Here is a 24,048-nt window from a genome sequence, read left to right on the forward strand (position 1 = left end):
CATATAAAGTTTGCAAGACCAAGGGGCCTCTCTACCCAATGATGGCTGATTAGGCCAGTCAGATTTCTTTAATCCATGTTTAGTATTTCAAGTCTCTGTAAATAACGTTGAACTCAGAGCAGTCTAAAGAATAAGCTCACCCTTTCAACCAGGCACCCATGACAGCATCTTCACTGTCTGGTATGCCACTCTTGCCAACAAGCACCCGTGTATGACTGCACACATATTCACATGCACACAGATGCACACGTCCTTGCCTAGTCCCATGGTGTTTCCCGAGGACAGGAACACTCCCCTCACATCGTTGCCACCACTGTAGGTTCTGCTTCAGGACAGCAGCACCAGTGGCTCACGAATCCCAGTTTTGACACCTGCCCGTTGACAGTTCTCAGCCTTCTCCCCCAGCAAATAATAACCTGGCGCCTCCTGTCGTGCTGAATCATCCTTGAATGTAGGGTGTTCCCAAGGCTCCTTGCTGCTGGATTTATGACAAGTAGAACCCCAGCCCTTTACTAGTTACTCATTTGTCTGATGCTTCCCAGTGACTCAGGTTGTATGCTCCTGGGAAGGTGCCCAGACAGGGTCTTAGGGCCCTACAGATGCCAACAGCATCTGGGAATAAGGCAACTACCACCTTAATTTCTAAATTAAATCTTTAGCTTTCTTTGTAGAATTTGCCTCCTGGGTCCATATGAAAATAACAGTATATTCATGTCAAAGATGATTCTACTGGGTCTAACCAACCCTTTTGTTCAAATTTCTTCTGACCTGCAAATCACACAGACCAAAGTAACATAAGACCAAACAGCATAGCACCCTGAGGAAGCAGCTAATAGATGTAGAACAGGGACAACCTGTGAGACAGTTTCTTCCAAAAGCCAGTGTCATGGGAAAAGCAAGTATTCTGGGTCAACAGAGCTAATGAGTCACTGCAGAAGACCACACTTCCCTATCTGTCCCCGGCAGTGTCCCTGGGTTCTTGTCTGCCATGTGATTGGACATGTGCCTAGTGAAGGGGGCACCCTGTGCTTTCATGAGTCTCAATGGGACCCACAGGGAGTACAGGTACACCTGAGCCTCGTGGGTGCTGCCCTTCAGTAGGGTGCTGCCTAGGACATTTCCAAGAACAGAGAAAGCACCGTGAGACCCACAATGGGATCCAGAGCGAAGCACCATGCCCACAGACACATTAGGAATTCCACTGATCACCCCAGCTATCCAGTCTTCTCAGCTACAGCTCTGATGGTGCTGATCAAGGGATGTCACCAGAGATGTGCCAGGCTCATTCTCTAACCCCTTCACTCTACAAACAAGGCAAAGTGGCTAGCTGACGCCAAAACCAACCAAACATACAAAAAACCCTGACAGTAACATCACTGAAGCAATGTGATTATGGTATGACTGATATGAACTAGCACAGTTAAGTCTCTTTAGCATTACAGTGAAAGCTACGAGTGTTGGAGAGAGATCTGCTGACATATTTAAGAGCAGAGGGGAAAAAAACTGGGGGGGGGGGGGAAGGCTGGAGAGATGGCTTAGCGGGTAAGAGCACTGACTGCTCTTCCGAAGGGCATGAGCTCAAATCCCAGCAGCCACATGGTGGCTCACAACCACCGGTAATGAGATCTGACACCTCTTCTGGTGAGTCAGAAGTCAGCTACAGTGTACTTATGTATAATAATAAATAAATCTTAAAAACAAAACAAAACAAAAAAGAGCAGAGGGTCATAATACAACTTAGAAAAGCACACAGGACATTCAACAATAATGAGAAACTGTTGCTACACAGACTCCCCCAAACTCCTCAGGGAATGGTGATATGTAACAAGGCCCCATCTTATATAGTTCTACTTACATTATACTCTGAAATGACAGTTTTGGAAGGGAGGGGCCTACAGATCCTCACCAGGGCCCCGATGAGGAGAGCTGGGGTTGGCTGCAACTGGATCTTAACAGAAAAAAGATCCTCTTGTCTCCTTTCATAGAGAGAAATTACTTCAAAACACTAAAGCAAGGAGGGTGGTAACTCATGTCAGTTAGGCCCCACCTGTGTGCTGAGCTCTTCCAGGTCCAAGAGGGCCTGCTCCTTGTCTCTCTTTAGGACCTCCATTTCCTGCCTGTTGAAGGAGCAGATTAGAAACATCACTGCATAGCCTGGGCTACATGTCCCCAGCTCTGACTCACTCACCTGCAGACGACAGGGGTAAAGGTTGGTGAGAGTACAGAGCCATCACCGGGCTATGCTCCCTTCTCAACCCCGGCAGCCCCAGCCCTCAAGCGCTGCATGGAGCACTTTTCTGCACGAGTGTCCAATGCCATGCTCTGAGTCATGTGGCAACTTATAGCTCTGAGGGGGCAGAAATGGAGGGGCTGCTAACCCACAGAGGGTGGCTGGAACCCTCAAGCCTGTCCACTGACAGTCGCCCCACTGTCAAGCTGCCCCTCCTATTACTACACATGTCTGGGGAACTGTGAGGCCCACCTTACCTCTGCACTTCATTTCTGCTCTCTGAAGTCTCCAGTTCCAGTTGAATCTTCCCCAGGTCACTTTTTAACACAAGGTTTTCTTCAGAAAGCCTCTGTAACTCAGCCCTATGGTCAAAGTTGAAGAAGTCAATTGAGGCCTGAAAGGGGTCAAGCTGAACACAGCCTCCCAGCCAGCTCATAGCCAGGAATGCTGAAAACTGCAGGCTGCATCCCCGCCCTGGAGGAGGCAAGCCCAAGGTATTCCCAGTCTCCAGGGGGAGCAAGCTCTGATTTGTACTCCCCAAAGAACAGATCCTTCAAACCACACCCACAACCCCTACATACACTCAGCACCTGGACTCTGTAGACACCTAGTGCCTGTGAAGAGCCAAGTCACACGCAGTGTGTACCATCTTCACAGAAGCCAGACTCCAAGGGCCCCAAATCAAACAAACAAACAAAAAAACTGGAAGCTGAACTGAATCTGTGAGCAATATTCCTCAGAAAACTAGGCTAGCCCAGGGCAGAGAAGCTATAGTGTGAGTACCACACAGCTGGGACATAGAAAGAGGCCCAGGCAGTCTCAGGTGAATGGTGTTCCACTTCTCTGCAAAGGGAACACAGCAAAGCATCCTGTACTAAGGCTCTGAAGAGTCCTTGAGGTCAACAGACATGTAAGAAGGCCACTGGGAATGGCCTCAGAGACAGCAAACTGACTCGTAATCACGTCTCCTGGAACTTCGGACACTGGATATTCAGAAGTCAGGGTACTGAGGAGCATACTCTATACCACAGAGACACATGCCTAAGAGACACACCTATAGACAACTGCAGGCAATGCAGAGCCCTTTGGGTACCATGTAGGTAGGCCTGGAGGATGCTAGGCTTCTAGCCTGTCAGTTGTGTTTGTGATTTGTTTTGTTTTGTTTGCTTTATTTATGTATTCATTATTTATTTATTTATTTATTTTGGTTTTTCGAGACAGGGTTTCTCTGTATAGCCCTGGCTGTCCTGGAACTCACTCTGTAGACCAGACTGTCCTCAAACTCAGAAATCCGCCTGCCCCTGCCTCCGGAGTGCTGGGATTCCAGCGTGCCAGCAGCATGCTGGGTAACAATGCAGACTCCTCTTGCTCAGTCATGCTAGCATCTATGGGGTATTCATTTTTGAACACTTTTTTTGTTTGTTTTTGTTTTTCGAGACAGGGTTTCTCTGTATAGCCCTGGCTGTCCTGGAACTCACTCTGTAGACCAGGCTGGCCTGGAACTCAGAAATCCGCCTGCCTCTTCTTCCTGAGTGCTGGGATTAAAGGCGTGCGCCACCACTGCCCGGCCTTTCTGAACACCTTTGATGTCTACCATATTACCCTGCTCAAAGATTCCTATAAATGTGGCCAAAGGAACAACTCTGTGCTTTCTGAAGGCCTAGAGAACACACATTGCCACCCACCCACCCCATACACACAAACCGGGTTTTCACTTTAGTGACTTACATGAAGATGGCAGTTCCTGCTGAAAGGGAACCATGTCTGCGCTCTTTTTTAATTAATTAATTAATTAATTAATTTTTAAACTATAGGGTAGAGTTTATTTAGGGCATGGGGGGGGAGTTAAGAGAGTAACAGAGGCAGAGAAAGGCAGAGAGAAGGAGAGAGTAGATGAGTAGAGGCCAGCCATGACCATGTGGAGAGAGGGGAAGGGAATGGGGAGAGTGGAGAACAAGGGGGCAAGAGGCAAGCGAGAGAAGCAGGAGTAAGAGCCATGTCTGTGTTCTTTTTTTTTTTTTTTAAAGATTTATTTATTTTGTGTATGAGTACATCATTGCTCTCTTCCGACACACCAGAAGAGGGTGTCAGATCCCATTACAGATGGTTGTGAGCCACCATGTGGTTGTTGGGAATTGAACTCGGGACCTCTGGAAGAGCAGTCAGTACTCTTAACCACTGAGCCATCTCTCCAGCCCCATGTCTGTGTTCTTAAGCTGTTTATAAAGTGATACTGGCATGTCTGAAATTCCACTGTATTTTTTCTTTTTAGAGCCAGGGGGATAGAACACGGGGCCTCATACTAGTTTGTGCCATACCCAAACCCCACATTGTCCCCCAGCATGTAAGCAATTGCATACTATCCCCCAGCGAGCAGCAGTTGAATTTTTAGTGGAAATGGTCTTATTATTCATATGTGACCACCCACAATCCTGGGACACACTGTGTGCCTACGGTGTATCACCAGCCCAGGCCTCTTGGCAGTCTGTCTCTACAGGAGCAGACACCTCATCAGTGTGCGGAATGGGGGCTGGCAGGAGTAAAGCTCAGCGTATATGGTCCACCATCAATCACATGCCTGCAAACCTCTGCTCCACAGCTAGAGGGGCCAGGAGAAGGCTCTGGAACTCATGGCCTGTAACTTGGGCAAGCCCTCAAAGGATCTTAGCATCTGTGACAGAATAGGTACCTACCCATCTCACCTGGCCATCTGGCCAACAGACCAAAGTAGTCTCCTTCCAAGAAGGGTATTCCAAAACACAGTCCCAGCAATATCTCCAGCCCAATCGCAATGAATCTCCCAAACCCCTGACAGTGCGCAGGCCAGCCCAGGGAACCCCTGACAGTGCTGAGGCCAGCCCAGGGAACCCCTGACAGTGCTGAGGCCAGCCCAGGGAACCCCTGACAGTGCGCAGGCCAGCCCAGGGAACCCCTGACAGTGCTCAGGCCAGCCCAGGGAACCCCTGACAGTGCCCAGGCCAGCCCAGGGAACCCCTGACAGTGCGCAGACCAGCCCAGGGAACCCCTGACAGTGCGCAGACCAGCCCAGGGAACCCCTGACAGTGCGCAGNCCAGCCCAGGGAACCCCTGACAGTGCGCAGACCAGCCCAGGGAACCCCTGACAGTGCGCAGACCAGCCCAGGGAACCCCTGACAGTGCGCAGGCCAGCCCAGGGAACCCCTGACAGTGCGCAGGCCAGCCCAGGGAACCCCTGACAGTGCGCAGGCCAGCCCAGGGAACCCCTGACAGTGCTCAGGCCAGCCCAGGGCACTGCAGCTCAGAGGTCCATTCCACAGGTTTCATTGGTGGCTGCCCACTAACCAGCATAACAACCCGTTGATTCACTTTCATCACAGAGTCTGGCACATGGGCATGATGCAGCCCCAACCCTTCTTTTAAACTCAGAGGGAAGAGGGTTTAGAGACGACCCACAACTCATGTGAGGCCTCTACAAAACAGTCTTCATGAAATGAGAGCTAGGGGCACCGGAGCCAGCTGAGTTGCCCTTTCTGCTCGCACCACTTGCTAACACCCAGAGATCGGGGGGCAGGAGGGCAGGCAGGAGTGGGCTTGTGATTCCTGCGAGAGTAATGGGAATTACATTGGGGAAACTGTGAAGAGGTCACTAGTGACAAGCCTGAGGTTTCCTATTTCCTACAGTTTTAAGATTAGGAGTGACAAACCTGTAACTCTCTCTGGAATCTGCCTTTTCAAGAGCCCGGACGACTTCTTCCAGCTGCAGAAGTTTGGTCTTCACATCCTTCATCTCACTCTCTGACACTGCTGGCGTCACTGTGGCCTCTTGTGGGTTTGGGAGCTCAGAGCAGGGCAACGAGGGTCTCATCCTTGCAGCTTCTCCCCTGAACTGGAGCCAAGCCTCTTGGACACCGTCACCATCCCCAATAGTCCCCTCTGAAGCCTGTCCCTGAACCCCAACAGAGGCTGGCTTCCTGTCCAGAACAGCTGTGCCTAACCGTAGCTCCAGCATCTGTGGATGAACAGGCAAGGGCAGCTTCTGGTCTTGGCCCGTTAGGGTCCTAGCAGAAGGTTCTAGCTCCTTTGGGATAGCTCCCTCCTCAGCACTGAGTGGACCTTGATGGTTGTCTCTGACACCCAGGTTCTCTGAGGATCTTCTGGACAGCAGGGTAGGGGTTGGGCTTGGTATGGCATCTATACTACAGAGCTGGCCAGGAAAATCCCTGCCCTCAGCTTTCCCTGGGCCAGGCCACTCTGCTGGTGCCCCTGTCCTTCCATCAGGGCTGACAGCTTGTCGGGCTGTTGGCTGCTGCCTGCTGTCTGGACCCAGGGACATGGAGCTGGGTGTCCTTTCCTGCTGGTCACTCACCACAGTGGTCCCATTCTTTAGGAGTGCACGCAGCACATCTGCCTCCTGGACAAGGACCTCTACCTGCTCCCTGTAGGTTTGTTCTAGCTTCTCCTTCTCCAGGGTGAATGATCTGCAGATCCGTGCCTGCTCTTCACTCATCACAGCCTGCAGCTTCAACTGCTGCCTCCGACAGTGTGCCAGGACCTCCTGCTCCCTCTCCTCCCGCCGCCCCTTCTCCAGGTCAAGCTGAGCAGCCAGGTCCTTTACTCGCTGCAGGTGTGTCTGCAGCAGCTGGTCCTTCTCACACTGATGCTGCAGAGACAGGCTCTCACAGCAGGCAGCATGCTGAGCTTCTAGCCACGACAGCTTCTGGTTCAGTTCTTCTTCAGCTTCTCTCCTGCAGAAACACAGTTGTACACTTTGGGTTCTGCTAGCTGAATCCCAGGCTCTTCTACTCATGGAAGAAGAAGCCACCTGGATTACTTCTGCTCTCAGTGTAACTGACCCAGAGACTTTCTGCAGCCTGTTGTGTCAGGATGCTCGGATCCTTCCCCGGAGTCCTCAGGACTACACACACAAGGACTACACACACAAGGACTACACACACAAGGACTACACACACAAGGCAGCACAGAATCAGTCCCTGAGTCTGACAGCTTAAAGTTATGAAGGTTACTATTAGGCACAACCAAAATGCTTGTTCTTGGCCACACTGCTAGTGTTCACAAGCATGGCTGGAGGTCTTGCACTGACTGCTCTGGGCAGTGCTGGTTCCAGGCGATAGACAGGTAAAATTGACCCGTACTCAAAACATTCCCTTGAAAATCCTATAAGGACTTTGGCTGGGGCCTAATCAACCTGGGGAGACTCGAGAAAATGTGGGAGTGAGGGAGGGGGGCTACACAGACATCCACAGCCTGGTGAGGTATGGGGTGCACTCTGGTCACCGCAGGGGGTAAGCACATGGACTAGGTGTGACTCCAACTCTATGGAGAAGCTACCAGGTGCCCAGCTAAGCAGATCCCTAGGAAGGAGGAGCCTGGCATATCCTGGATGCTATAAGCAAGAGGGCTCCCACGCTGGAGCTTTGTTCCAGCCCCTTCACATAATCTCATGTTGAAGAAGAAATAGCTTAAAGTTGGAAGAGTGAATGTAACTAGAAGATGGCTGCTTTTCTGCCCTTCAAGACTACAACAGTCAGTTCCCTCACGTCTCCAGGAGCCCGAGTGTCTCCGCTGTTATCACACCCTGAGGGGAGGGAGAACAAGCTCTGACTCTTCCCCCTTTCATATCCCATGTTTTCTGGCTACTCTCAATTCCCTTCCACCAAAGACATTGCACTTCAATAGGAAGTGACCCCCATAACAGCCACTTGGTGCTGCTCAGACACATGTCATGGCTGTGTCCCTTGACTGTCAACATCTGGACCCATTCAGCCCCTGGATACCACCCAACTGAACCTTCTGCTCAGTCTAGCCAGTGGGAGGGAGGCCCAGGCTCCTGGCATGAGGGTGGCCAGGCCAGGAGTTAGGGAGAGCCTGCCTGCCTGCCTGCCCGCACTCTTCCATCCTTCCTTCCTTTCCTTCTTTTTTTCCCTGAGGGTGACAACATGCATTGCCTGTGTCCCCAAAAGGCAGGTGACATTTCTCAAGTAACAGACACAATGAAACCCACCACATTCAGGTTTTCCAAGTACCCCTTTCCCTCTTTGGAACAATATTTTAACTTTCTAAGACTTTCCTCACTAACCCAGATTAACTGTCCATTTAGAGGGTCCTCTGGATTTTCTTCGTCTAATGCTGTGATGGCTAATATTAGTTGTCAACCTTGCTACATTTGGAATCAACTAAAACTCAAGCAATGGGGTACATCTATGAGGGATTTTCTTGACTAGATCCTTTCAGGTGAAAAGGCCTACACTAAATCTGGGCCACGCCTTTTGGTGGCCCTACATAAAGGGACCTAGAAGAAAGAAGCTTCTGCTCTTAGCCGCTTGACCTCACATTCATTGGCAAAGTCCTCTACCCAGTTGCTGAGGCATTCCTTAACTGGTATTAGAACCTACTTCTTCGGGATTCCACCAGAGACCGGCCGAGACATCCAGCCTCACGGAATGAACTACCAGAATCTTGGCCTTTCATTGAGAGAAAGTCATTGTTGGATTAGCCTATGAAGCCATTCTAATAAATCCTTTTTAAATGTCTGTATATGTGTGTATTTATTTCCTGCTATCACTTCTGTTCCTTTAGAGAGTCCTGACTAATATACCTAGTCTCTAACATCCTTAATACTTAGTGACGGGGAATACACTATCTTGCAACCAGGCAGTGAAGAAGAAAAGAACGGAGTTCGAACAGCACACAGCAAACTATTCCATGGCCCAGTGTGGACTGAAAGTGAAATCCTTATATAGCAATGTGTTGTCTGGACTCTCAGAAGGAAACTTGCCTGTTCCCAAGCACTTGATCCTGACCAGTTTACATAAGCCTCTGGTCAAGTTCTGGATCTCTATGAGCAGCCCTAAACAAAACCCATCCCAAACCTTATCTGCAGTAGCTGGTCCTGGTGTCGCAGGTGCATCTCCACTTCTAGTCGCTGCGCCAGAGTGCACAGGGCCTGTGCACAGCAGTGGGCCAGCCCAGCTGGTGCAGGCTCAGGGCTCCGTGCTGCATCCTGCAGCTGCTCCTTCAGGCCCAGGATGACCTCCTGTGACTTGGCATACAAGGCCTCCAGATCTGCCTTCTGGCCCTCCAGCACGCTGACCTCCAGCTGGAAAGCCTGCTCCATCTCCTTTTTATCCTTCTCAAAGTTTCTCTTCATGACGTCAATTTCCTTCTCATAGTAATTGACCTAAGCAAAGGAATTAAAAAGTCTTAGTAACAGTTTGGCAAGCAGCATAAACAGGAGGATATCAGGCAAGATGCTTAAAGAGCTGATGGCTTAGACCTGACCAGGCCCCAGAATCTAGGAAAGGGGATGATAGGACAGTGATGTCACCAAGGTGTTACTATACCCAAGGTGCAGTGTGCCTGCACCACTCCTTCACAGTAACCCTGAGGTGGGTTCATCAGGTGCACTCAAGAGGCTTGGGACCAAGACTGGCCAAGCACCTGGTAAGTGCCATGAGTCCAGAGGGTGTGACAACTAAATAGCAATCACAAGACTAGTGGGGACAGCACTCCACATCCGGGAAGCCCTAGGGGAAGGGAAATCATCCGGATATACAGGCAAGGCTATGTCAAAGGCTTCCAGTGTAAAATATACCAGGGAATATAAGGACACAATAGTAGAACAGAATGCCTGCCCTGCTTAGCAGTCTGAGAAGCTGAACACATGGCTTTGCAGTCTGAGGTCCCAATTCCCTGACCTTGGTCTCCAGCTGCATCCTGCGCTCTTGGTAATGTTCTTTCATCTGTTCCATCATTATCTCTGTCTCCAAACTCACTGGCGTAGACTCACCCACAAACAGATTGTCTGTAAAGAAGAGGACACTGTGACAGTGTGCCTAAGATGCCTCCAGCGCCTTCTTGACCCTTTCATCTGTCCTCTAGGGGGGGTTCTAGCCTCTCACCACCAAGTGGCAAAGCAGCTTTCCACCCATAACATGTGTGAGTGCAGGTCTGGCAAAACGATCATTCTGCCCTCCATCTGCACTATGTAAAGAACGAGGGGCTGGTAGTAAGGCCACTCCACCCTCCACAGGCACTATGGTTGAGGACTCCATGGACAGCAGGAAGGGTCAAACTATGTTTTGAAAGTTGACACTACTAAGAATTCAGAGGTTCAAATCTTTTTAAAAAAATTGATTTACCTGTATCTTATAAGTATGTGTATTTTGCATGTATGTCTGTGCACCATGTATGTACAATGCTCATGGAGGTCAGAAATCAATGTCAGATGTTTTGGAACTGGAGTTACAGGTGTTTGTGAGCTACCATGTGTTTGCTAGGACTGAACCCAGGTCCTCTGCAAGAGCAATAAATGCTCTTAAACTCTAAACCACTCTCTAGCAAGGTTCAAGTTTTACTATATCACTGTTTACTAAGAGAGAACCAGGAGGTTCCCACTAGATTCATCAGGCCCCTTAACTCTCTGAAAGATTCTCACCAGATGGTATATTCACTGCATTTAAAATCTGGCTCCAAATGAAGCCAGGAACATGAAGGAAATGGGAAGACAAGACAGAATAATGACAGTCCCTTGACCTTCTTTCTGTGTAGAGCTTCATGTCCAAGTCTCCACACATGTTCAAATGTATGCACCGGCTCACTTATTCACTCTTTCTCTTGTGTTTTCTTGGTGATTCTGTGTGAACCTTTTTTACCACACACACTGACATACACAGTCTAGTCACCTAAGGCCAGCCCTGGAAATCCTGGTAGTATGAAGGCTCTGATGGGTGCAGAGGAAAAGGTGAACAGCTCCACAATGGTCTCTCCCAGCATTCCTGACCAGGGCCACCTGCTCTGTGTAATTCAGGCTCCTGAGACACCGGAGGAGCAACCACCATGCTCTACCCTCTGGCTAGGCTGAGCTCCACTGCACACTCAGGGGACTGCACCCCACACCTTTTCCTCCTCCCTTATCCCCAATGGGGATACGTTAAGGCCACTCTCTATCTCTTCCCAAGACTGCCTGGGCATTCTGGCAGTCATTCAGGTCCCACAAAGGTAATGTTTCTACTAAGTTCCTTTTGGAGAGCCCAAGAGCATCTCTTTGGGGGTGTTTCTTTCTTCTTCCCAACATAAACAGCTGTAGGGTATGGAGACTCAAGAGCTCTCAGAGGCTAGAGAACAACACTGAGGGGCCTAGGTTGCTACAGTTTAACTAGGGAGGGGTAGTCAGGGCTGCTGGATTCCATGGGCAACAGAGAGATGGGGGCCATGAGTGTCATATGCTACTGCTGAAGAGAGCAGAGCTGGAGTGACTGCATCGGTGACTGCCTCATACAACTAGTGGGAAGGCAGAGAATAGCTAAGTGCCCCCTGTCCTCCACAAGAACTGTGGCACCTCCACAACATCCTCCCTCAACCTTGGTCTCTAAAAAAGACCAAGAACACTTAAACATGGGCCCTTGCCTTGACCCTATTGTCCAAGAGCAGGAGAGACTGCTGAACCAGCAGACAGGATTCCCTCAATTGAGACTATCCCATGCTCACCTTGCTATGACCTTTCATGCCAGTGACCTTTCATGTCCAGCCCTGACACAAAGTTGCCTGTAACCTCATAGAATCCAACCTGGAAAACATGCCCCTATGGCAAATTTGTCTCCTCTGGGGTCAGGAAATTATAACCTTTGTGATTTCTACAAACATAAATTTTTCCACCCTCCTCTCCTCATCTTTTCCTCTGGGGTGTCACATGTCCAGCCTTGTGGTCATATCCTGGAGCCCCACTCTCACCTTACCCTCTAGACTGGGCTCCTACCTGCTGGGCCACGTCCAGGGATCCTCCTTCTATGGGTGCCTGGGGTCCCAGAGGGACTCTGTTGACTCCTGGGCAGCCGCACCCTCAGGCCTTCCAGCTCTGCTTGCAACTCATCATTGCGGTCCTGTAGATCCTGTGTAGGCAGAGCCAAATACCTCCTCCAGCAGTTGCAGCCACTCAGCCTTGGGAGGCCAAACCCAAGATCAGCCCCATCTGTAGTAAGCGTCCACTACAGGCAGGTGTGGATTCTGGACTTCCAGCATGTAACATTAAATCTGCACCCAAGACTCTAACTACCCAAAGGTCCTGGCAGAACTAGGAAAACCATTTCTTGACACTCGTGCTTACATCATTGGATATATGAGAGGGGCTCAAGGAAAAAAGGAAAGCTGAAGCTACCAGGACAATTCTCAACAGGTGCTGCTTACCACAAGTAGTGGGCATGCCACATGCATAGGGATCAACATCTTGGGACATGTCTAGGGCTGTGTGTCTGCTCTCTCCTCTCAGCTGCTGTGGAATTGGCATGGGGTTCTATAACTATAGCTGTTAGGCCTTTAGTTTTAGATGAAATGCTACAGAGCAGTGATACACTTGGCAGAGAGAAGAGGAATTATGTGGGAAGCAGAAGCCTGATGGGGTTCAGTCTGCAGAGCAATAGGGAACTGGCCTGGGAGAGACACCCTCTGGTGAGGATGAGGAGTCTGCATTTGTGACAAGCATCACCGTTGCACTTTAATGAGATGTGTCTGGATAAGTAGGCTCAGCCACTTGCTTATCAAAAGGACTGGAAAAGAAACTTCTAGCACACTTTTCTGGGAGGTTTGGAGTCCTGCAAAATCTTGAGAAGTATGAGAACAATCAGCCCTGGCTCACAGTCACAGCTCTGAGATTGCTCCCTAAAAGCAAGGTCACCTGTCTTTCAAGGACATGCGTCTACTCAACTTGTAGGGCACTCGAAGCCAAGGACACACACAAACTGTAGCAGTTCCATTTCAGAGTATGTTTTCTGTCTGATTCTGTACAGCCTTCCATAATGTCGGATCAATTTTCATATCATGTAAAATTAAAACTCTTGGTATCATAACAATGCCTGCATTGGTCTCCCCAGAAACAGCTACAGATTCTCAGCATGAGCTGACACAAAGCAAAGCCTTACAGTCGGCATAGCTGTGAGGAATCAGATGCAGCTAAGACCGCTGTCTGCTTTATCACTATCTTTTAGTAATCACGTCTTCAAGATAGCTATAAATTATTGTGTTTGTTACAAGTTTATTACTACAGTAAAAGCAGAGAAATTAAATGACTGAATAGTAATGCTGATATCCTGAGATTTTTCTGTCAATGGGATTTATTGTGGAGTGGGTTTATTTTATTTTGCCTTTGAAGACCAGACCCAGGACTTATGCATGCTGTGTATGGGGGGGAGGTCTACAAACGAGCTACAAGCTCATGTAAAATTTTAAGTGCCTATTACCTGAGCACCCATATTACTCATCCTTGGTCACTTGTTAACGTTGCCTCTGTAGGTGATTCTATAATCACCAGTGTTATCCAAGACTATGACATTTTCTATTAAGTTAGCAGTTATGGCATATTTCACATTCTGACACTGGACAGCAGCAGTTTTTGTCTCCTTGATGCCTGTGATATGAATGTGCAAGTGGGCTGTGGGCTCTCATGATTTGGCTGTTGCTTGTTTGCTTTTGAGACAAGCCTTACAACATTTTTCAGACTCCCTTGTGTTTGTTTTGTTGTAGGTTTTAAATGGGAGGATTAGTTTTGGAGACAAAGTCTCAGGTGGCCAAGGTTGGCTTCCAACAGGCTTATATAGTCAAAGATATACGACACTGAACTCCTAATCCTCAGGCCTCCATCTCCCAAGTTCAAGGATTATAGGCATTTGCTTGGCTTAAGGTTGACCTTTAGCTCCTGGGTGCAAGCAATCCTCCTGCATCAGCTACTGCATTTGCTGAGATAGCACACTACTGTACATCTATCTACCTTCAAGGGCAGGAGGTTTTATAGTGTCTAAATTTTTTAAAAGATTTATTTATTTATTATATGTAAGTACACTGTAGCTATCTTCAGACACCCAGAAGAGGGTGTCAGATCTCATTACAGATAGTTATGAGCCACCATGTGGTTGCTGGGATTTGAACTCAAGACCTGCAGAAAAGCAGTCAGTGCTCTTAACCGCTGAGCCATCTCTCCAGCCCTATCGTGTCTAAATTTAGCCACACATATGCCTCTCTTTTTAAATAATGCCTCTGGTAAGCTTTACACCAACTAACTTTTGGTAAACTAAGGCTAATCAAGAGCTGACTGATAAGGATTTTTGATAAATTATTTAATAATTCAAAGTTCTTCTTATTAGTAATGGGTCATTTCAACTTTGATTTTTCTTTTTTTTTTTAAGATTTATTTATTTATTATATGTAAGTACACTGTAGCTGTCTTCAGACACTCCAGAAGAGGGAGTCAGATCTTGTTAAGGATGGTTGTGAGCCACCATGTGGTTGTTGGGATTTGAACTCTACACCTTTGGAAGAGCAGTCGGGTGCTCTTACCAGCTGAGCCATCTCACCAGCCCCTGATTTTTCTTTCTGGTCTTCCTACACTGAAATTTCTTTAAGAAGATTCATTTGGAAGTACAGTCAGGGAACACTTTCTGTCTTTGGATTTGACTAGTCACTGGAATATCTGCAGCACAGCCAAGCAATGCCCATGTATGGCTGACCAGAGCCTGAATAAGAAGTTGTTTCTGGAAAAGAAGCTCTTGTGGACTACCCTGCACTTAACGACCAAGGACATGATGGGAAAGAGATGAGGCCTCACGTGGCCACTGAGGTCTTGAGTCAGGGAGTTTCTGCAAATCCGTAGTGCTGGTCCTGTGTAGCAGGCCTGCCCTTCCTGCCATTGCTGCAGGGCAGGCTGTAAGAACAGGACTCAGGGATACTCAAGATGGGTAAGCAGACTCAGGGAAAGACACGCACCCTGCATTTAAGCTCATAATCGTTCAGGATGGCTGTGAACTGCTCTTCCTGAGCCAGGAGCTCCATGCTCTGAGGCTCCAGCTGAAAGAGAGAAACATGTGCATACCAGCATATCAGCTTTCCTGGGAAGACAGGCCATGATGTGCTGACTCTGACCCCACCAACCACTGGAACTGCTCTGAATAGCAAAGGCTTGCCTTGTCCTTCAGCACAAACTGGAGGTCACTCTGAAGGCGTAGGACCAGCTTCTCTGAATCCGAAAGCTTTTCTACCACTTCTATGATCTCCTTCTGCAACCGACTGTTTTCCTAGGAGATAGGTGGACATGGGCCGGATTCAGGACACAGAGAAAGATGCTGACAAGTCTCCGTGTCACTTCTCTGTATGGTGGAGGCTTGTTTCCAGCAGCTTTTTTCAGGAAAAGCCTTGGGAAAGGCAAGCATGTGGCTACCTGCTGCCTCTACACCAAGCAGGCAGGGTGGGCTGTTGGAACCCCATCTCTTATGACAAACCCCCAACACCTCCAAGGTGATTGTTTCCCCACTGTCTTCCCTTCTTGTTCCCATTCCCATGTTCAGAGCACTCAAGAGTGAAGGAAGCAAGGGCTGGTAAAGTGTCATGTTTAAGCTGCTTTTAAAGTGATGGGTTTAAAGTTGTATCAGAATGGTTCAGAGGTCCAGCACAGCAGTGGTGGGTGTCAGAAGACAAGGACTGTGTTGAGAAGGGACAAGAGAGTGCCATCACATTAGTGGATGATGTGAGTTATGTCCAGATACGCTTACCACAACGGGCAGGGGCTGCAGGAACCAGGGTGGAGGGAAAAGGCCAGAGAGGTCCTTAGGCATTAGGAAAGAAGCTGGGAGCAGAACAGAAAGAAAGCACACAGGTAAGCTGCTAGAGCTTGGTTGTCCACACAGCTAAGATGGCTTTGGGGAGCCAAAAGCAGGGTAGGTACAAGGCAGGGACATTCACCAAAAACCCTAAAAGTTGTGGCTATGAATCCAGTTCTTAGCATCTAGAGGTGTTCCTAGACCCCAGGGATGCAGCCATGCTGGCTGCGGTAATAGCTGTTCACTCTGATTTTGAGATCATATGACCCAGAACAGAGGAGGATGGAGCAAAGCCAACACCTCCTATTTTGAGTGAGAGTATGACGTCACTCTGTTCTGACAATATGTGCCTTCCCAGTTTACAGCAGGGATAATCCCACCTACCTTCAGAGCCAATGTCAGCTTCTCTCTGAGACTGGTCTCCTCAGCCTGGAGACGGCCCACATCCTGCTCCAGCACAGCTCTCTGCCTGCGGGCCTGCTCCCAGAACAGCTCTCGCTCCATCTCTACCTCGGACCGCAGGAGGCTCAGCCTTCCCCTGTACTCTTGCTCTAGGTGCCTACAACAGAGCACAATACACAGTCCCACTCAGAAGTGTCACTTGGCCTCTCTGGATACCTGTCTTTGGAATGCTTCCTCTGCTGGACCCTGTCAATTTGCTCAACCGATGAACTGCCTATGCCAGAAATAAGAGACATTGCATATTCTTCCTTCATAAGCTGGTGGAATAAGGGGGTTGGGGGGGGGTGGACACATGGTAAATGCTCAAAGCTGTACTTGGAGCCCTGGGGTGAGCAAGTGGGTAGAGATCTCTATGCAGGTACCCTACATGTCCTGTCTCTCCACCTGTCCTGCCCACATTATACCACATCATCCCAGGCAGCCCTAGCCTACAGAAGCCCTGTGGCAGGCCTCTGATGCCAGATGATCAAAGTCAGCCTCCACTTCTAGGAGTCAGGCTACAGAAAAAAAAAAGAGATTATTTCCACAATATATTTTATCTTATTTAGCCCTTTCACCCCATTTAAAAATCTTAGAAATGCATAACCAAAAGAAAGTGAATAAAAGACTGCATAATTACAATCAATCTCTGCAGTCAAGAGAGAAGTGTGTGTGTTTGTGTGTGTGTTCATGGACATAAATATGTGCATGCACATGGGCACATGGAAGCCAGAAGTCAACATCAAGTGTTTTCTCCAGTTGTTTCTCATTATTATTATTATCATCATTATCATTATTATCATCATGATTATTATAATAATGATTATTATGGCACACCTGCAGATATACGTATTTCATCTCCACATTCACTCATGTATATGATAAACACACAGAGTTTATGCTCTTCTGATCATCCCCTACCCCCCAAAAAGAACACCACCAAATCTTCTATATGGCTGGATTAGGACCAAGTCCTCTACAGATGTTGACTAGACAGATCAGTTCTACAACTCAAACTAGGATATGAATTCATTTTTCTTTCAGTGTTGGGACACAGTGTTTAAACAGGAGAGTCTTCTGTGAACATCACTAAGGCGAGGCTGGAAAGTGGCTGGTGTGTGGCCCTGTGAGGATGCTCCTCAGAAGTAGGACTCTCCTCTACACCTAGCATGAAGAGATCCTGGGAAGCATTAAGGTCGCAGTGGCATATACAAGGAGCAGCTAGAACAGCCCCGCAACCACTCTGGACACACCACTTGGGAGTAAAGTCAAAGTGTTATTGCTGTGTGAACCCTTAGGAGACATCAAAAGAGAGAAAATGGCATCTAGTGACTGCCTTGCTCACTGTCTTAGTCATCTGCCATTTTTTCCTAAATAAGCGTTCTAACTTTGAACCATACCCAAAGCCCTTTCTACCCTCTCTTCAGTAACAGCTTCACTCTGAAAAGAGGGCTCATGAGTAGTCCTGAGAAGACAGGCAAGACAGGGGAGGGTCTGAGAGGAGCAAACAGGAATGAGAGTCAGCCTGGGCCAGAGCTCTGGGAAGGAGTTTAGAAGCTGGGAAGTCAACATTCACCAACTGCTCACGAGAGCAGAAACATACCAAGTCATTTCTTACAGAAATACCCTTCTGTGATAAAGCAAAGTGGTCTATGCCCAGGGGAGGTGACCTGGACCAGCAAATCAAGTTCCCTGATTCCACCACTTTGTGGGTCTCCCATGTGTGGTTTCAGCCTTATTCACGCCCTCCTATAATGAGGCCATAACTCAGAATGACTGGCAACACTTAAAGTAGATACCACCGTCCTATCAAGATGCTGATGGAGAGGTAAGCATGCAGCCATGCTTACCCATATACTCACAGCTGTAAGTCCACAGGCGCTTACATGCTCATTCTCAAACACAGCTGCAGCCAAGGCTCACATCCTCATCTCCATAGTATTAACTTATCCACACTCCTCCTCACACATATGAATCTGTAGCATCTGCTCTTCCCCAGACCCCAGAGATGGGCAGTGTGGGGGAGCACTGGATGCAGGAAGGGAGGCAGAGATTCCCTTCGATATAGCAGATCTATAGGAACTCAAGTGCACAGGCCATTGAGAAGGAGGGGCTCCTCACAGTGGACCAAAAGGCCACAGCCGACTGAGAGGCCTAACAAGACACTTGGCCTGACAGAGTGAGCAGGCTTTGCAGCCCTTGGTGCTTCTCCAACCTAAGGTTCTTACACTCCCTAAGTAAATAAGCTATCTTTGAAATAGTGTAAGACTGGCACAGTGGTTTGTGCTACTCTTTATAGCCACAGCTACTCAGGAGACTGAGGCAGGAAGATTCCAAGTGGGCAGTCAGCTTGGGGAGCTCAGTAAGACTGCCTTAAAATGAACTCAAAAGGGATAGGGACAGAGCTCTGCAGCACAGCACTCGCTTAGTGCATGGCACCTGGGACGAAGGGAGAGGAATGGTGTAAGACCCGGACAGAGCAGACTTGGGTTTCAACCCCACACACCCATGAGTAATTGTGAGCAGGTTATGAGCTTGTCTGACTCTCCATTTTTCTGACTGAAATGGGATGGATGCTGGGGGTTAGGTGAGGCAGCACTGACACAGACAGGATGACAACAGCTTGAGACCTCACCATCTTCTTCCTTAACCTCTGCCTTTGGGATACCCAGGAACAGTGCCAGAGCACCCGTGGTGAAGGAAGAAATGAGCTTTTTGTCTAAACCCAACATTTAGCAGAACACAATCAAACTGATAGGAGGTAGGGGCTAGCTGCTGAGCTCCAGATGCGGGGGATCCAGCAGAACATGTGGTACCTAAGGTTAGCTGCCCTCAGCTACAGAAGGTATTGTCTAGGCTGCTGTGGCTCCAATCCAACCCTACCCTGTTTGTCCCTTGTCCCTGTGGCCATGATGTTCTAATAGTTCCTTGCCAGGTGGGTGGACTCGGGCACCAAAGCTACAAAGGTAAATAAAGGAAAATGAAAATCTCTGTGAAATCCCTGAACTCCATCCGCCTGTGTGGGAGGCTTCTTCAACATCTTGAGTAACACTCAGGGAGACATGTCACTCCACATTCCCTAGCTGCCAGGACTGCTGTGAAGGAGCACGGCCTTCCGATGCCAGGGTGCTCATGACAGGATGCACAGACTCCTCAGCATTGGACAGCCATTCCCCACGACCTGCCTTCTACACTGAGGCAAGTGCTGCCGCTCAGTGCTGAGCATAGAGATGCAGAACTGGCCCCACGTAGCCCCCAGGAGAGGGGCTCAATGAAGGGTTCAGGCAGAGCAGATCTGGTCTTAGGCAGGCCTCTTCTTGATAGTGCCCAAACCGAGATGGAGAAGAGGGGGAAACAACCAGCACTCTCTGGTCTCCGTCCTAACACAGATCTGGGTGAGCTGAAGCATCAGACAGATGACCACCTAGCTAAGGATGGCCAGGAAGCCCAGGACTCCCCCAGCAGAGCTGGAGAGGCTCCTCTGATGCCTTAGCTTTAATCTTTGTGCCAGGGGCTTCCTCCAATGTCTGGTTAATAAACCCAAGAGGTAATTTAAATCCCTCACCATCTTGCATTATAGACAATTCCAGTTAAGACATACCCGGATAGACTCATGGACAGAGCTAAGATTATTTCCACGTCACTGCTGCGGCTGCCCAGGCGCACTAGCAGTGGGCCTAAAACCTACTTGATTTTCTTCTCCGTGAGCTGCTCCAGGGCTGAGTGGCAGTCATCCATTTCTCTCACAAAGTCCAGGTTCCTCTTCTCAGCTTTCTCCAGGTCCTGCCTCGCCTTGTCCCGCTCCTGCACCAGCTGTTCCACTTGCCCTCTGCCACGGGAAGGACAGATGGGACACTGTTGTCAGCCTGACAGACTTGCCCAGGCTTCACTGGCCCACAACCACCTCACTCTACAATTGTGACCATTTTACCAGTGCACATATTAAGAAAGGCCAAAAGACCGTCTCAACAGTAGGATAAACCAGACCCCAGCCTATCAGGAGGGTTCACTCAAGAGACCTTTTCTCTCTCTATTGTTAGCCCTAGCCAAGATCCCTTGGTTACTCTTGAAGCAGGGCCCTCTCAAACCACATGGTTTCTGCCTCCACAACAGTGAGCTCTAGAATCAGCAGGATGAGGATCAAGTTCAAATTTTAAAACATAATAAAAGTGGCTGAAGGAGTTCCTGGACATACAGATTTCTGAGCATGTCCCCATATTTAAGGATACACTTGTAGTCTTTAATTCTGGGGACAGTAAACAGCTACAGGCCCTCAGGCCTCCTCTGCTCTCTTCATTTGAGTTTAATTTGCAGGGGCAGGAGAGCAGGAAACAGGCAGAACAGGAATCAACAGGGGAGACAGAGATAAGGCACAGGAGATATGACCTGAAGTTTCTGGGAGGTGGACCCCACAAGCAGGACTTTATCCCATTCCCTTGTGGGCTCTTACTGGTGGTAGCTCAGTTCCTGGCGGTAGCAGGCTAGGGCTGCCTGCTGGATGACACCATCAACTGTTAGGAGTTCATTGTCAAGGGCCCAGGTCAGCTCCAAGAGGTTCACCTTCTCATCCACACTGAAGTCCAGGCTCTGGAATCAGGAAGCCCCAGAAGGCAAGGCAGAGTGAGAGACTTCTCCAAATGTACTCTCTTGCCCTGTGACAATGCTGGGTCCCATACCCCCAGTGGCTACTATAGCAAGCACCTGCCCCTTTCCTGTCTGCAAGGGTCTCTGGTTGTTGGGATGCTCTTTCTCAACCCCAGTAACTCAAACGGGCTGTCAGCATTGGGCTTCTTCATCATACTATAGTCCTCAAGATCCCACCACAACAGAGGGTACAAATCAACATGGACAGAGTTCTTTTGCCTAATCAAACTACAAGCTGCAGTAAGGGGCAGAGCCCACCTCAATACACCACATGGACTGAAGAGGAGAACTGGGGAGTGGGTCCCTTTCTCCCTCTGAAACCAACAGTTTTAAGTACTAAGGTAAGCCTTTGGCTCACCCATGTGGAGAGGAGAGACCAAAGTCCTGATATAGCCACCTAACACTTGACATCCAACTCCTTAGGGCCAGTCAGGGTCCTGACAGACTCTTTTTTTATGTGAATGAAAAGGTCTCACTATATAGCCCACAAACAGGACAAGAGTGCTGGGAGCTCCTCGCAAGGGTCCCCAGATGGATCAAGGTTGGAAAAGTTAGAGAAATATGTCACAGCGAGGGCTTCTTGTCTAAGTAAAAGGGAGCTGTCAAAACTACCCTGGAGAGCTGTGGAGCTGGGTCAATGGGTAAAGTACTTGCTTGTAAGTGTAGGGACCTAAGTTTGAATGTTAAAGTAAAGCTTGGTGCTGTAGCTCACATCTGCAATGCCAGCACTCTTATGGTGAAATGAGAGGAAGGCAGGAGGGGTCCTCAAAGCTCACAAGTCAGCTGGCATATGCACTTATGAACAAAAGAGTTCATCTCAAACAAAATAAAAGGCAAGGACTGATACCTTAAGTTATCCTCTGAGCTCCACATGTGCACCATGGCATATATGCACGCACACATGCATCCACAAACAAACAAAAACCAAAAACGAAATTAATAAAAGCTAGGTGACCGTTTGTACCGCTACTCTTAGAACTCATAGGGTAGAATCAAGAGTATTTAAAACAATAAAATGTATAGCTTCAGGAATTAACTACACAGAGCAACATTAGCATAAGCACAGAAGTTGAGATGTGGACAAAAGTCACGGAAAAACCTACTTGTCCACTCGCAAGGAAGGGCTGCATAAACTAATAGTGACACAGTATGAATCCAACACTAAGAAAATTAAGCTAGAATGTGTAACACATTTATTTGTCTATGTTTGGAAAAGTTCTCCTAGAGGCTCACGTGCATGTGGGGGCACATTCACAAAAGGAAGGCTGTGGCGCTGCTCTTCAGGTGCAATTCGCCTAGATTTCGGTTGGTTTGTTTGCTTGCTTGCTGTTGTTTTGAGACAAGTTCTTTTATTAGCACCTAGGGTTTTCAAGTAGGTTAAGCTGGTAGGCCATAGAGCCAAACTCTGAGGATCCTCTTGCCTCTGTCTCCTCAGGGCTGGGATTACAAACACTCAGCTCCTCATGCATTTGTATCTAGTATTTTACCAACTGAGCCATCTCTCCAGGCCTCCTTGAATGGACATTTCCTGACTGTTTTCTCTATGTTTTAAAGTTTCAAATTAAATTTTCCTACATTTTAATTGCAAAAAATTTATGAAAAAGTATTTCCTTTTGGGGCTCCTATGCATGGAGTGAAATACTGTCAGCACATGCTCTGCTGCATGTATCTTCTATGGACAAGTGGCCCCCAGGTGCCCTGCTCAGCCCCAGAGTGCCTTAGACACTATACAACAGGGCAGCCGCCATAAACAGTGAGTGGCAAACCTGCAAGATCTCCCTGCCATTCTGAATGCCCTCCTGGGCCCATGCGGAGATGACCTGCTCAGGAAAGGCAAAGCCACTGCCATCGTCGACACTGGAGAAGAGGCGCAGGCCTGAGCACACAGACACGAGGGACGAGGTCGTGGTGGTGTGGCAGCCGCTCTCCTCCTGCACATCAGGAAGGAAGATGTCCTGAGCACTCAGGCATGTTAGGATTGTGGTGTCTGTGCATACTAACAAATGTCTCACCTTGACAGCCTGTGTTCACTATTTTGCCTTCTCATGAAAGCCTAAAGAGAATGCATACCCACAATGATCCGCAGCCCCCTTCCCTAGGGAAGTCACTTGGCATAGCTTAGGGTTTACCTGGGATAACAAGGTCCGGCAAGGGACAGAAGTGCAACCACACCTAGTCCTTGGACCCCAGCCCCTGGTCTTGCAAAGATCCCTGGACATCTGCTCTTATTTATCATTGTCACCTCATACCTGTGAGGCCTGAGCCAGCTCTGGCAAACAAGTCATCATGTGAAGAAGACCCATAAAGGGATCTGGCCATTCCTTCCTTTGTTAAAAGAAAGTACAAAAAAAAAAAAAAAAAAGAAAGTACATGTACCAGGAAAACCCAGGCTAAGAGAGGAAATGACAGATGGGCTCAAAAGGAGCAGAATAGCCAAAGCAGAACTCCACGATTCCCAGAGCTCAGTCCCACAGCCCAGCTGTACTGGGCTGTAGCAGTGCTAGGGAGGATTATGAGATGGAAAAGTCTCCCAGAGGAGAGCTACCTGTGAGGCTTCTCTACTACCTGAACCCAAGGGTGAGAATGATTGCCTACCTTCTCCTGCCCACCTGGGGCTCTTCACAAGTCTCAGCTGTAAGGAACCTTGGAACTAAGGAGGTAGTACTTGCTGTATAGCAGGGAACACTGTGCACCCACTGCACCCAGGACCAACTCCCTGCTTCAGGAAACAGATGAGCTGTTGTGAACTCCCCTCACCACCTCCAGCTCTTCCATCTCCTTTCTCAAGATTCCCAGGCTGAAATGCTTTCTCCAACACCCACCAGCCTGTCTTCTCCCCATCCTAGCTTGCCCTTTTCTTGGGCCTCAGTCTGACAACTCTCCCAGAACAGCCTGCAAACGTTTCATCAGTGTGCAGCATTCCAGCATTCTAGGGCATGCTAGAGGTTCTCTTGCCTCCCACCATTCCTGCAGCTCCAGTGCCCCTCTTGTCCAATACACCACCAGCTCTTTCAGCTGGCCCAACCTCTCCAGCATGCCTGGGGAGACAGTATTTGCTGGGAGGTGTGGCTGTCTTTCAATCCTTTTGTTTGCAACAAAGCAGACATCTTGTTCCATTTACAGAGGGAGAGAACATCTCTGCTATGTTAACTG

At 48.7% G+C, this 24,048-nt stretch overlaps 1 protein-coding gene across 4 annotated transcripts in view; it reads right to left on the bottom strand.

Moving 5' to 3' along the window:
• The window catches only part of Ninl (ninein like), a 71,939-nt gene that overhangs the window by 7,068 nt on the left and 40,823 nt on the right, over positions 1 to 24,048 (bottom strand). For all 4 annotated transcript variants that reach the window (XM_021193544.1, XM_029536404.1, XM_029536405.1 and 1 more), the window contains 12 exons: positions 22,662 to 22,826; positions 20,702 to 20,838; positions 19,940 to 20,080; positions 16,195 to 16,369; positions 15,178 to 15,288; positions 14,981 to 15,061; positions 11,985 to 12,117; positions 9,925 to 10,031; positions 9,100 to 9,407; positions 5,914 to 6,954; positions 2,488 to 2,592; positions 2,048 to 2,117 (listed from right to left, as the gene is read on the bottom strand). In XM_021193544.1, coding sequence (XP_021049203.1) covers positions 2,048 to 2,117; positions 2,488 to 2,592; positions 5,914 to 6,954; positions 9,100 to 9,407; positions 9,925 to 10,031; positions 11,985 to 12,117; positions 14,981 to 15,061; positions 15,178 to 15,288; positions 16,195 to 16,369; positions 19,940 to 20,080; positions 20,702 to 20,838; positions 22,662 to 22,826 — 2,574 coding nt within the window. The remainder of the gene's footprint in view (positions 1 to 2,047; positions 2,118 to 2,487; positions 2,593 to 5,913; positions 6,955 to 9,099; positions 9,408 to 9,924; positions 10,032 to 11,984; positions 12,118 to 14,980; positions 15,062 to 15,177; positions 15,289 to 16,194; positions 16,370 to 19,939; positions 20,081 to 20,701; positions 20,839 to 22,661; positions 22,827 to 24,048) is intronic.

The sequence above is a fragment of the Mus pahari genome, chromosome 3, assembly GCF_900095145.1.
Source record: "Mus pahari chromosome 3, PAHARI_EIJ_v1.1, whole genome shotgun sequence".
In the NCBI taxonomy this organism is placed as follows: domain Eukaryota; kingdom Metazoa; phylum Chordata; class Mammalia; order Rodentia; family Muridae; genus Mus; species Mus pahari.